The 14705-nt window shown below is 41.4% G+C and overlaps 1 protein-coding gene across 1 annotated transcript; it reads right to left on the bottom strand.

The window, feature by feature from the left end:
* Window positions 1-5765: 5765 nt before the first annotated feature.
* On the bottom strand, window positions 5766-14053 carry MINAR2 (membrane integral NOTCH2 associated receptor 2). The gene is made up of 3 exons (XM_085042308.1): window positions 13889-14053; window positions 6753-6998; window positions 5766-5945 (listed from the first exon to the last, which is right to left on the bottom strand). Exons 1-3 carry the CDS (start codon window positions 14051-14053, stop codon window positions 5766-5768), a joined length of 591 nt encoding a protein of 196 aa, XP_084898434.1.
* Window positions 14054-14705: the final 652 nt, after the last annotated feature.

Below are 14705 nucleotides of genomic sequence, written 5' to 3'. Positions count from 1 at the left end.
TAAACTCTTTTATTCCCTTGTTTTCTACTGCCTCGGGATTTGACATTTTGCCAATTTAACACACTGCGTTCCAGGCTGCAAACAATATCTCTACTCCATTTGCCTGGAGAACCCATTTTTCTCTAGCTTTGAGTTTTGCATAAACTAAAACTGCCAATTTAATTACTTCTGATATTTAGTATTTTAACCTATATGTACAAAGCCAGAGATACTGTTGAATCAGCTAATTCAACTCTAAATTCCTTGCCCAGGATTTATTCTTGTCCTAAGTATACTTTCTGTGTCACATTTCAATCAGGGACAAAGCCTGATTTAGTGTCATAAAATCTGTCTCTTTATCCTCAGCTTAATCTTAACAAATTAGGAAGTTTTCCATTCCATGTCTCATTATTTTGTTTTTAAACAGTATCTATAAACTGTGCTCTATGGTAACTTAATATTGCAGGCATTTCAGAAGTGTTTATGGGGTGCAATATCTTGTCAGACCTTTAGAGCAATACAGACAATTTCAAACCAAATAGAGCTTCCAGAGCCCTTACTTGAATTTTTTCTCCCACAAATAATTCTGAAACTCAAGGCAGTTAATCTTAAGAAACAGACATTAAAAAAAAAAGGGGGAAAAAAAAAGAATCACTTTTGGCCTCCAGCTATGCAAATTACCCACATGCCAGTTTGCTAATACTTGGTTCAGCTCACATCTCAATGAGCTGAGACAATATTTATGGCATTGCTCATTAAAAAGCAAGAGAACTAATGCAAATTTAAAGATTGAAGTCCCTGTGCTCATTTTAGCCTAAGAACTACTTTTATAAGTCAAACAGTCTTTTCCTTAGCAATTCACCACCAGGGCTAGTCACACACAGAACATTATCCACTTACAGCTTCTGTATCCAGATTATTTTATATTCCAAGCAGTCTCAAAACGTTATCATTCTTACAGTTCAGAGAACAAAAAAAGCATATGTGGGTGTAGAAAAGAGAAATCAGACTTCAAACAAAAGAAAGCATCTCCCACAACAAAGCCATCCCGTTATTTCCACTATCTTTATCACTTTCCTTTCTGAGGAAGTACCAAGTTATTTAGAAAGAGACACACAAACAGCTGAGCAAAAAACACTGCTTCATCATGCATGCTTATATATGTATTTTCAATATTCAGTTGTGCCTAGAGAAAAGAAGCTTCAAAGGCTGAACAGGCACACACACACAGGTATTAAAAACAGCAGTCTGCCAAATTTGAAGCAAATAAGCCCAATACTCAGTAGATTTGTGCTGTGTGTTGAACAATAACTGTGCTGCCATAAAACTTTCTGCCTTCCACCTTAACTCTGCAATGTTTCCTCCAACAAGACTAACCTTACCACAGGCAACAAGAATTCCCACAGATGAACCCACTTACAGCTACAAGAGTTTCAATTTACTAGAGCAGCTGCAGCAAATTGATTTCTGAGCTGTGAGTGGCCTATTGGAGAATTTCCAAAAAGAGCACAATCAGCACAGAGGAAACCCCAGAGAGAAACAAGCCCTCCTTCAGGAAGGCTGGTTCATGTACTGGGTTGTCTGTGAAGCTAAATACATGGATGGAAAAAATAATGCACACCAACTCAGGATCTGTGTGTTCCTGTGAAAATGACATAGCATGTCACCCTGCTGTCAATTAACTATTCTCCTCTCTCAGCCTAAAAACTGCCTGTCAACTGGTTACAATAATGCATTGAAAATATAACTGTGTACAGGATTTTTGTTGCTGGGTTGCCTTAATAGAACATAATATATCAGAGGAGAGAGTGTCCAGCATTTTTTCTACCACAGTTATACCATTGTCCTACATCTTTTTAGAGGTGCTGCTAAGATATCGATGTATCAGCTTGGTGTGCTGTGTTAAGACGTTTCATTGACTACATAGGCATTTTTGCTGCTGTTTGGGCTGATTACCATTAGAATAAAAATTTTTAAATCATACCAAGATTTGTTTCTGTTCTGATGCAAACTTGACTTCTTTCATATCTTTAAGCACCTGTTTAAATCTTATTGAAGTTAAGTTTTCCACAGGGCTGCAGGAAAGGATCCTGGGGGTCCTTGTTGAGGGCAAACTGAACATGAGCCAGCAGTGCCCTGGCAGCCAGGAGGGCCAAGTGTGTCCTGGGGTGCATCAGGCACAGCATGGCAGCTGGGCAAGGGAGGGGATTGTCCTGCTCTGCTCTGCTCTGCACTGGGGTGGCCTCACCTCGAGGGCAGTTTTGGGTGCCACAGTATAAAAAAGACATTAAGCTATTAGAGAGTGTCCAAAGGAGGGCCACAAGGATGGCAAAGGGACTCGAGGAGAAGTTGAATTAGGAGTGACTGTGGTCACTTGGTTTGTTCAGCGTGGAGGACACGGAGGCGAAACCTTACTGAAGTCTTCAATGTCCTCATGAGGGGAAACAGATGACCAGGCACTGAGCTCTTCACTCTCATGACCAGTGACAGGACTCAAAGAAACAGCATGAAGGCGAGTGAGGGGAGGTTCAGGTTGGATGCCAGGAAAAGGTTTCTCACCCAGAGGGTGGTTGGGCACTGGAGCAGGCTCCCCAGGAAAGTGGGCACAGCACCAAGCCTGACAGAGTTCACAAATCATTTGGATGCTCTCAGGCACAGGGTGTGATTCTTGGGGTGTCCTGTGCAGGGCCACTAGTGGAACTTGATGATCCTGATGGGCCCCTTCCAATTCAGCATATTCTATGATACTGTGAATGTATGAAATTATATGTGTAAGCATGTTGTGAGGGTAGGGAGAGACCAATGAATGTAGATTACAGAGATTACTTACTGGAAACTTACCTAGTAGAGTTGTTTTATTCATGGAATGATATAATGATTAAGGTTGGAAAGAAAAGACCTCTAAGATAATCAATGCCAACTCTTAATCCAGCAGCTCTGCAATTGCCACTAAACCACATCATGTGTCCATGTTCCTTGAACATTACCATAGGTGGCAACTCCCTGGGCAACCTGTTCCAGTGTATGACAACCTTTTCAGTGAAGAACTTTTTTTATAAGACCCAATCCAAACCTCCTCTGGCACAACTTGAGGCCATTTGCTCTTTTCCTGTCACTTGTTATCTGGGAGAAGAGGCTGACACCCACCTGTCTACAACCTCTCTTTAAGTAGTTGTAGACAGCGATAATGTCCCCCAGAGCCTCCTTTTCTTATACTTTTTGAAGCACTTTTGAAATACATTACACATTCTGTTCTCCAACCAGCAATACTGATCCTAGTTTATTATGAATGTTATGTGAAGATTTGTCTTCTTTACTGTCACTAATGAATTAAACTTCACTCTGTCACTAGTGAATAAAAGAACTCCAAACTACCCAAGCCAACAAAAGCAAAAACCTCATACAAAAAAAGAAAGCCCTCTCTTTCAACCAAAAATTTAAATTGCTTTTCTGCCAGACATGTAAAGTAATACTGCAGTAATACTGCATCAAATGGTTAAAGGAGGGATGTCCTTCCCTTCCCTTCCCTTCCCTTCCCTTCCCTTCCCTTCCCTTCCCTTCCCTTCCCTTCCCTTCCCTTCCCTTCCCTTCCCTTCCCTTCCCTTTCCTTTCCTTTCCTTTCCTTTCCTTCCCCTTCCTTCCCTTCCCTTCCCTTCCCTTCCCTTCCTTCCTTCCCTTCCCTTCCCTTCCCTTCCCTTCCCTTCCCTTCCCTTCCCTTCCCTTCCCTTCCGCCGCGAGGGGTCACCAAAGGAGCCCGCATCGCTACGGCGCCAGAAGAGCTAAGAAAAAAATCACACATCCCTTCCCCCATCCCCCAGAGAAACATAACAGCATTAAAAAAAATTCCAAAAAAACCAGTCCGACCCGGCGTCTTCGCGCCTGACACGTTTTTCCTCTTTTCTGAGTCTCCGCTAGATGACAGCAGTGAAATCGGACTGAAACAGCCCGCAGTGGACTTGAGGAGAAAACGGCTTTGCCCTTTCAGCTAAGCCCTCACAGAGTAATGCAGTTGAGAAACTCGCATTATTGGCTGTTTTCCTGGAAATTACAGAGCCCTTTGCTTTTAGGCTTCCCGCCTGCAGGCCTCAATAATTTACAAAAGTACGTCTCTGCATTGTATGCAATGCACTTAAAGCAAATGTACTTGGGCTGAAAAAAAGTCAAGTATTGTTGGTTTAATGCGAGTAGTTACTTCACAATGTCAGCTATTAGTCTGGTAAAATACTCCAAAGTTCTTACTTTCATATGCTGAATGGGCCTGATCTTTCAGACAAGAACACCCACCTACCCTGAAACTTCAGCTAGGAAGGAGACAGAGTTCCCTTTAATTTGCATATTTACTGCAATGTCCAATTTTGTAACAGGGATACTAGTTTTATGCATGTGCGTTTGAATGCTGCTATTCTTTTGCTGTTGTCTGCACACCAGATTAAAGCAGCAGGATTTTTAGCTTGAATCTTCAATCCAGTTATGGTACAAGCTAGACTAGGGTCCAAGTAGTTACAGAACACTCAAGAATCAATCATGGACCAGACAAGAAGGAAGCAATGAAATACACTTGTCTGAATACAAATTTATCTTGAAACGAGTTAAAGTACCGTAAACCTGCTGTAAGTAGGGCACATTCTAGAATTCAGAGGGAACAGTACAAACCTTCTACCTTAGTTCTATTCCTGACTAATCCAAAGCATTTTTGGTGGGACAAGTATACCTGGTATAACCTCAACTTTCCAGCATCTGTGCACCTGTGAGAGTCTCCTGTGTAAGGGAAATCCCTATCTCAGTAGTATTCATAACTCCTTATATACCTAATACAGAGCTATAAAGGGTTTGCAGAACCCAGAGGATATTTTCAGAAAGGAAAAAATTATTTTAAATTCTTCTCTCCCTGTTCACTGACTTTTTGTTTGGTCATTTTATCTTGTTTTCACTTTCCTGAATTATTCTGAGGTATATTAACTTAATTGGCTGTGTGCTCTTAACATTTCATTTTGTTCCTTTACTTTACAAAGATCCTTTTTCATAGCCTGGTTATGTAACTTTAATACTTTTAAGGTGTATTAATTCCAGTTTATACTCTAGTACTCCATGTATTTTGTTAAAAAAAAAAATATTGTCACTCCATCTTTCAGGGCGACAGAAATATTACATGTTAAAAGAAGGTGACATAGTGATGGAGGAACTCTGTCACACGTCTCAGGGAACTTTTTTTAATAGAAACTCGGTGATCTATTTTCTGGGTTTTTTTCTCTGAAATACTGTAAGAAAATATTTATGCATTTAGGCTGGCTTTTTACTAAGTTGTGCATCATGGCAGCAATGCATTGAGTCACTAAGTAATGTGTTCATTTTTCTTTTATAATTCCTTGTGATATATTGAATGATGCTTTGGAATGCTTTTCTATATTCTAAAAATAGCTATCATAAAAAGGACAAAGAGGATGGTAGGTGTTTTATTAGAATGAATAGTCAGGTGATTGTCTCTACACACTATATGTAACATACCACACATACTGACTTAAATCACTAGCCCAAATAAGGCACTAAAACAAAGTAGAGTATAGTTTTCTTTTTAAATTATACCTGTAAGAAGACATTCAGCCATGCTCAGGGTATTTGGCTCTTTTCAGGATCAATTCCTTATGCTATATAGAAATGTTTTACAGTAGGGATGTCAAACAAATTGTTTTTGATAACCAAAAAAGAAATTAATTCAAATAAAACCAGAGAAGGTAATATTTAATAAAAATATTTATTGAAAAAACTTGTATCAGTATTTGGCTATACTAAGTAAGTAAAACACTGAGTGTGATTACAGTAATTAGGATGCAAACAGTTAATACTATGAGCAAGATGATTCGGCAATATTTAGAATGTTTTTTTTCTCTCTCCTTCTTTTTTAACAAGGTATCATACCCAGGAGTATAAATATCCCCCATCCAGAACCGTAGATCATTTGGATTTTCCTAGAAGAAAAATCAGAAAATTAAATCAGTTTCTTTCTTTTACACACAAAGTCATTAGAACATACCCAGAAGTATTTTGCCTATCATCAAGTACTGATTAATGAATTTAAGAGATCACAACACATATGCAAGACACTTTCACTTGAATGTAGGTTGTGCTACTTTCCAGATGCTGCAAATGTTCCACTGGGGAAAATTAAAACCACACTTTTCATCCAGGAACCAAAAGTAGGACACCAGACATTGAAATGTGTTTAAAAACCTAGAACAAACCATGTTGTCTTCTCAAGAAGAGATGTCATTTTATAAATACAGCTCTGACTCTCTTTTCAAAAAAAGGAACAGCAGAAAAAAAAGCTTGCAAAAATAATCCTAAAAGTGATTTGTGCCAACCCACAGGGAGGCAGGATCCTGTATAGTGGGGATGAGGCTGAGAAAAAAGGACATAATTTGATAACAGAATTTTGCCATGAACAGTTATTAAAGTGGCTATACAGTATTTAAGTTCCACATTTATAGCTCTTCCCTATGTAAACAGGGAAGCTGAGCTGTACCGTGCTGTGGTTTAAGACTTTCTCTAGTCAGATGTTATGTACTGTAAAATTTAAATTCCTGGAGTCTCACCAGATAGGTAGACTTCCTTTCCTGATCAGAGTCATGTTAGTGTCATATCTGTACCAGAAAATATGTCCATATTTATCTCTGTGACCCCACCTAAAGGTATGAGTGGGCTGCACAGTGGTTTGTGCAAGCCCCACACAGCTCACAACAATTCATTTGCTCAAACTCAGCACAACAGGGAATTACCTTTATGTGGCTGGCCAAGTTAGAGTGCAGGGACTGTCTGTCATAGTCTTGCACAGTCCAGGAAGGGGTCTTTTTCTTCTCCTCCCAGTCATCATCCACATGGATATCACTATACAATGGGTTGCTCTTGATTGTGGATTTCAGGGTGATGGGTGTAATGTGTTTCCCCAGGGATTTGTCTATTATTTCTTGACTGACCTCCTTCAAGTCTAAGCCTGGCAGCTCAGTGAGAGTTCTCTTTTCTCTCTGTAAGACACAAGTTAGATCAGAACCTGGCTTTCATTTGCATTACCTATGACACAGGCCTTCTTCCAGAATTATCACTTGTAATGCAACACAACCATTTTAAAACTACACACGCAACCATTTTTCTCCTTCTGGCAAATTTCTACAGTAAGGGAGGCTGACTGCTCACTCTAGACAGATTTCTTCCTTCTGGGGAAAGCAGGTGGGTACAATCCGAACATTAAGTTCTTTTGCAAATGTGAATTGACATTGTAATGCCTGCAGGAAGAAAGCCTCTGCTTTAGCAAAAGAGTGCTATGGAGAACTGCAGTAGAACATTATAGAAAGCCATGGATGTAGGATGCAGAAGCAAAGATGTAAGAACTAAGCAGAATGATCCCAGGGGCAATGGTGTGTAAATTACAACCTCAACTGTAAATGCATCTCTGATAGCAGGGATGTGACTCACAGTTCTGTTCGCACTGTTGAATGCTACACCCATGTCAGGATGTTGAAGAGGCTCTTCATTCAACTGAGGGCACTGTCAGAACTTACAGGTAATGAAATACCTGAGCAGTCTCCCAATAACAAAAGCTGGTAAATAAGACATTTCAGAACATGGGGGTGTCAAGGGAGGAAGATGAGGACCAACTTTGGTGGGATCACATTTTTTGAGAAATTGCAAGCTGCCTCTTAAAACAGCACTAGAGGTTCATTCAGGGGTCTGTAAAATAGTAGTTACCATATTTTTCAATCTGAAATTGCATGGAAAAATGGAATCAGATTCTCTAATTCAAGCTGTTCAGTATTTTGTTTCATCTCCCGTCCTCATGACTTTAAATTAACCTGTCACTGATCTGTGGTTCCATGGTGTGTCAGCTGCCTGAGAAACCTGCTATTTGCAGAGCCCTTGTCTTTAACACCTCTCCCATCTCTCAGAACTCTTAGAACCAGCACAGAGCAAATTGTGTTCATCCTTCCTCATTAGCAAACACTGCTTCCCCATTACTACTTTTATTCTTAGGAGCTTTATGTTGAGTCGAGGGGAGCCTTGGGCTGACCCAGTGGTCCTAGGGCAGGTATGCTGCGACGAGGCAATCCCCACACCTCTCCCACTGTCAGAAATCATAAGGTGTGGGCAGCCCTGTTGCAAGACACACATAAGATTAAGTGCACATAATAAACCAATGAAGGAGCTGCGTCCTGAGGAACTTAATTCCATTGAAGGATGACTTTCCCTGAAATTTTCACTTTTACTGAGGTTTCCAGCTGTTAAGTTACCGCAGGCTGGATGGACTTCCACTGCAAAAGGGCTAGGGGCTTGTCCTGCTTCTCCTTCCACCTTTCTGGTGGGAGCTCAGAGAATCTGACCTCCTGCACACTGGCTTTGAGATCTGCTTGAAAACCTCGTCAAGTCAATGAAGGTTCCTAAGGTGATAGAAAACTGTTGGATTTTTCTGCTTGAGTAATTTTCTACCCACTTTGTGGGCTGGTGAATCCACTTCCAGTGGGAGCCAGCTGCTGTGTGTCATCACCTACTTCATGCCTGCAGTGTCTGTGCACATGGACAGACATATGTACATTGGTCTGGACCAGGCAGGTGTAGAAGGACGCATGAGGACTGATTTCCCTCAGAGGGTGAAGTTGGAGAAGAGAAAACAAGAGACTTTGTCTAAGAAACTCTAGGAGGAAGCATCATGCTGGCGTTCCTATCACTAAATCCTGCAGAAGTGACTAAGCATGTTTCCCATCAATAATTACCATTAGTAGGCGGGTGGATCCTCAGTGACCTCCCATCCTTCTGTTAGTTCATAATTTCCACATGTTCCTTAGCCTTGACATATCCCCTGACAATATTACTCTTCACATTGCAGTTACAGCTGGCACTGAAGCCCTCTGGGCTGTACTGGCCAGATTTCAGCTGAGCTGGTGTTTTTAACTGCCTTTTCTTTCTGACTGCATTTTATTTTATTTACTTTATTTCTCATTTAAGATTTGTCATTGACCTTAATGATTCTTCCCTCAGGCTTGCTAGATAGTTGAACTTGGAGAACATTTTGTTGAAGAACGCGAACTGTCTCACCAGGGGATGATTGTTCTCCCTAGGCTAAAATGTTGTGAAAAGAATGTGACTTGACAGTAATTTCTAAAGCTGTTTTAAATAAAATTCTCCAAAACTTGCAATAGATGGCATGATGAAAATATTTTTTCGTAAAAAGAGTGCTTTGTGACAAAACTTTTTTCCCCTTCTGTCTGAAGTACCTTTCTTTTCATGGGCATGAGGAGAATGTGGTAGCTTGGAGCAGTTGTAGAGAAGGAATAGATTGGGAAGGGCAACTGGGTTTTATCATGAGAACTGGACTAGAATTTAGGGTAGGATATAGTTTGCAGAAATTTTAGAGAACAGACATTGAAGTGACAAACTGCTTGGGAGAATGCATTTGAGTACAGCAGATGCTTGATTGTAAAATTTCTGCAATAGATACGTCTTACAGACCAGTTAAGGGAAAGAAAGGACAGCAGCCAGAATCACCAAAAGCAAATACCAAACGTTTTGGGTCTAAGAAATCATACAGAGAAATATGAAGAAGACTGCATTAAACATATGCATTTCTAGAAGAGAATCAGCTCCTCTTTTCCCATGGCCAGCCCCAGCCTCCAGCTGGTACTGGGAAAAATGCTCAGTGAAAGTAAGAAATGCTATTGATGGGCAGCTGCACCTAGCAGTTTTAACCAAGGCAGTCTTTGAGAAACTTACAGCCACTAGATACTACAGGATTTGTTTGGCAACAGCCTCCTCAATCTTAATGAAATTGATTAGCAGGGTGGTCATTACTTTTGATAGTAATTTGTTCAATACTATAACCCTCTCTTGTACAAAAGCCTTGCAATGCATTGTGGAGGGCCCTCCCTGCACTCAGAAGGGCATATTTCTGATGTAAAGAACTATTTTGAAGGCAGACAAAAGGTCTGACAGACAAAAAACTGCTGGGTGTAGCCAAGAGTCCTTGTGATAGTTTTATCAACTGTAAAGGTACTGCTAGACACTTGGAAAATAAAAAAGCTCATTTTTTATGATATTAGCACTCGATAGTTTCTTCAACAAATCACATCTCTTGGGAGATGCTATGGAAAAGCAATTGGGAAGGCAAGGATTAAACAAAGGTACATAAGGAGATATGAAAGACAGTAGGGCAGGCAGCTCACATCAAGGATACCTGAGAAGCCTGAGCAGGTCCAGAGAAGGAAAGATGAAGAAAATGATCAGAGGGTTGAAGCACATCTCTTATGAACACAGGTTGAGTGAGCTGGGCATTTCCAGCATGGAGAAGGCTACAGGGAGACCATATAGCAGCCTTCTGGTACATACAGGCGTGTGACAAGAAAGCTGAAGAGAGAATTTTTACAGCAAAAGGACAAAGGAAATGTCTTTAAAGTAAATGAGGGCAGGTTTAGATTAGCTATTAGACAGAAATTATTTCCTGTGAGGATGATGAGACACTAGAACAGGTTGCTCAGGGAAGCTGTAGATGCCCCATCCCTGGCAGTGTTCAAAGCCAGGCTGACTGGGCCTTTGAAGACACCTGCTCTAGTGGAGGATATCTCTGCCCATACCAGGGAAGTTGGAACCAGATGACCCTTAAGGTACCTTCCAATTCAAACCTTTCTATGATTGTATAATTCTAGAAATGAAAATTTTCTTAAGGAAGGAAATGAAGGGGATCTGGATTGTTTGTCAGAGACATTAAGGCAGTCTCAGGTGCTGCAAAACTGAAAAGCCACCTGACATATATAGAAAAGAGATCAGTAGATGGTTATAAACACTTCAGCCAAAGTGACAGGGATATTTAGACAAAAGTAAAAATTCATGTGGGCTATTTTAATTATGCATCACTGAGACTATTTCTTGTAGTGAACTGTTTAGTTAAAAAACGTGTTTTATCTGTCATTGGTAATGGAGTTCTGCAGGGCTGTGAGTGCATTATATAAAAAAATTTGTACAGTCTCAGACCAAAGCTCCTGCCAACCTTGCAGCTGGCTCTTATTGTGGCCAGTTGCAGATGTCTAGGGAAGAATAAGGGAGAGAGTGGAAATACATAATGTACGTATGAGCCAGGGGACAAAGAAGTGACTCTAACCTGGCACCTAACCTACAGATTTTAAAAAACTCTTGTCCTGGTACACTGAAACAAGCAAAGACAGGACACAGGTGTTAACTCACATGTAAGTCCAAAAACACACTATGCCAAGAAGTAGCATGCTGCTAAGACTAAGTTCTCTCTTCTGTCTTCCAAAAATAGGGAAAAAGTGAAATGCAAACAAGAAATAGGAGGCTGAGAATTGCAGAAAATTACCAGGTTGACTACAGGGGAGACTTGTATGAGAATGAGATATAAAGGATTGATTATCTGGTGTGTGCTGGGCATTTAAACATATTGTAAGGCAAAGAGTCCAGCAGGACTGGAAATTTTCGGGGTGAGCAGAATGCAGTGAGCAACGATCCATTTGCAGGAGAGTGTGTGCTTTTCATGCTGCTTTTCACAAGGAAGGGCCCTGGATTGCTTTGTGGTTTGTTTTAGTCAAAGTAGATGATGAAAGTACATGCTAAATGGGGAGATGTTTAGTTTGCCTGATATCAAAGAGGAAGGTGAGGAGAAAGAGCAGCAGCTTTTTGTCATTACATGAAGCTGGTTTTTATAATGGAAACAAATTTTAAAACTTATAGGTGGAGAAAACACATAAGCACTTAAGTGAATTTGAATCTAAGTGATTTAATAATAAAGGTCTAGAAAAGACCACAAACACACCACTGAGCCTAGCTTTGCATAGGGAGGGCGACCGGAGCAGCATTAGTTTCTTGAAAGAATATTAACTTCTAAAGAGGGAATTTAGGCTACTCTCAAGGTTTAATGACTTTAGGAATCTTTAGATCATGCACATATCTACTGAAATTAACTCTCCCCACCCCACCCCCTTTTTCCGTTTCTGAATTAACTAACCCTTAACCCCATTATCTCTCTCATCTTAAAGTGAAATATGTTATTCCTGCACCATTAGTTCTCCACTGTGCCATCGTGTTTCTTCTAATGTCTGGAATTCATCAGTACTTTCCCTTGTATTTGATTGTCAGCAAAAGGGGATAAGGAAGGCAAGCTTTTAAGGGAGAGAGAATGGCAAAATAGATTTTACCTGGACATTTTGAAATCACTAATGACTACACTTAAAGGTATAGACTGTGTCCTAGGTTTAACACTTATAAAATGTACCGCATTGCAAACTCCATTTTTGGAGACATGGTGAGCACAGACATTTCCTTTGAAACAGCCATCCCGGGGCTGGGACACAGAGTTCCAGGAAAGCCTTCTCGCTGGTGGCGAAGAGCAGAGCACAAGTCAAAAAGCTCCCCACACATTTTTAATCCTCCCGCAGCTCTGCAGCCCTGGCTCGGTGACAGTGCGTCCTGATTGACAACAATGGGGATGAGGATCCCTGCTGCGGAGGAGGCTCTGTGTGTGGCTGCCTCCCTCCTGCACAAAAGAGGGGCTGAGCTGGGGGAGGGGGAGCGAGGCCAGCATTACACCATACCCTATTGTTTGGGATCCTTCAGGCTCCGTCCCTTGGTTAGGGCTGTTTGCATGGGAGACTACAGGGCGACCGTGTGTTCCCCGCCCCAGCTCTCCTTGGGGAGCTGCCAGCGAAGATTATACAACACGAATAGAGAGGCTGGAGGCAGTGGAGTAGGCAGACGGAAGGGTGTCTGGGGTAGGGAAGAGGCTAGGGAAAGTAAGGGGGGGCATGGAAACGGGTGTCGGCGGGGGGAGGACATTTGCTGTTGGAGGGGGACTGGGATGGACTCTGGGAGGGAGCAGAGGGGTTTAGAGAGCTGATGGGGGTAAATGTCTGAAAGGGCAGAAGTGCAACAGGAAGTAGCTGTGGGAGACTTTCAGCATCATTCTCTTCCCTTCCCCCAGGTTCAAGCCTTCTTGGCTCCTACCCCTATTTCCCCTGGGGAATTGGACCCCCACCCTATGGATCCTGAGAATGTAGACCCTTCTCCATCACCCCCTCACCCCCAACCACTTATGTATGTCTCCGTCCCTTGACAAGAACCAGACCCTGGAGCTTTTGCTCATGCTAGGGGTGGGGAAAGGCGAGGGGCTCCCCTGGCAGCAGGGAAAGAGCACTGTGGAGCAGCAAGTGGGGCCCAGAGGGGTGTGAGCTGATGCAGCTGTACTGCTGCTGATCCAGACACGAACTTCTCCTCTGCCAGCTCCAGGGCCTCAGCTAGGCAGTGCACATTTACATTTTACCAAGAAACTGCTGCTACCTCTGTATAATAACCTGGACTAATGCAAGTCAGTGTGTTTCACACTTTCAATAGTTGTCTTTCAGTATAACGAGAAAGCCAAAGATGAATGAGGAAAAAAAGGGAAAATAAAAAGGAAGTTATGGTGAGCTATGTAGATATATATGTTTGTAGCAAGAATGTCTAATGTCCATCTTAAGTGCCTTTTCATCAAGTTTAAGGGATATGACTTTCCTTTCCGTTTTAAATCTGGGGTTTTTCTTACTTCTTTGGAGAAAACATTCCATGCACCCCTTTAGTACAATTAATTGGTATTTGACTTCAGTAGACTTTCTGGAAAATGCTATGAAAACGTTATAAGGAGGAGTAGAAAGCTTAATACACTGAAATAAAGCCAGTGTACTCCCCTAAGAGAGTAACTCTTCTCACTGAGCCCGATCCTCACTGATGTTAATGAGAAAATGTACAGGAATATTAATGATGCAGATTAAGAGATGCAGGAAGATGAAATTACAGCTGATGTCTCACCACCACATAATTTGTCTCCTGATCCTTAAAACAAGATAGAAAAATCAGGAAAATGTCAGCCTCTTTTAGACCTTACCTGTAAATAGATCCTGTTGTGCCACCGCTGCACTCCAGGTAAAGCTGCTTCTGGGAATTTTGCCCAGCTGGCTGGTAGAAAGGCAGGGTTTTTCACTAAAGTTTTTACCTCCAGTTGCAGGAATTTATCGGGATGGTTATTGTTTGGCAAAACAGAGAGGTCCATGGTCCTGTGCTGTAGAGTAATAATGAAAACAGCCCCAGCTTCTGCTTCCTGGCTGTGCATGCTCTTTCTATTATTAATGACGTGAAGAGGGATACGACAGTTTCCTGAAACTGTATCTGACCCCTGTTTGGTATCAGGCTCACTTATATCATCTACCAATGATAAAAGATTGTTTAGAAGTGGCAAAGCAGACAGGACAAGTTTCTGTAAGTGCTTAGCTTAAGTTTTCAGGTTCAAGGTCTATATTGATAGATACATATGTGCTCATTAAAACTGAGTACCAGTGAGTAGATGCATAAGACACTTAAATGCATACCAGCACTTCCTCAAGTTATCTGCCAAAAATGTCAAGCCTACAATACTTCAAAGTAAGATTTTTTTTTCCCCCTGAAAATTAGAAGCAGCTTCCAGTCCAAAGCAAGTCCTCCTTTTCGGCAGCAGTACCAAGAGGCTCCATTGTGCAATGTGGGTTGGTACCATTTACCATGACAGCTATGACATGCACTTTTTTAGGGTCAGGGATTTCTTTCACAGTAAATTCTTCTTGACCCTGGGAAATATTAAATTGTTTCAAGTAATTGATAACAGAAGTTTTCAGGGAATTGATTCTGCTCCCATTCAAGTGAGTGGAAAAACTCACTGTTAGTGACTT

Source organism: Lichenostomus cassidix, chromosome Z (genome assembly GCF_008360975.1).
Source record: "Lichenostomus cassidix isolate B80296 chromosome Z, HeHo_3.0, whole genome shotgun sequence".
Taxonomy (NCBI): domain Eukaryota; kingdom Metazoa; phylum Chordata; class Aves; order Passeriformes; family Meliphagidae; genus Lichenostomus; species Lichenostomus cassidix.
Note: the sequence above shows the minus strand (reverse complement) of the source record. Positions and strands in the feature narration are given on the sequence as shown.

Coding starts and splice junctions, on each gene's coding strand:
- MINAR2 (XM_085042308.1), bottom strand. CDS start 14,053: ATGGACCTCTCTGTTTTGCCAAACAATAACCATCCCGATAAATTCCTG. Junction 6,999..13,888: donor ACAACAGGATCTATTTACAG/GTAAGGTCTAAA, acceptor TGTGTCTTACAG/AGAGAAAAGAGAACTCTCAC. Junction 5,946..6,752: donor ACTTGGCCAGCCACATAAAG/GTAATTCCCTGT, acceptor TTTTTCTTCTAG/GAAAATCCAAATGATCTACG.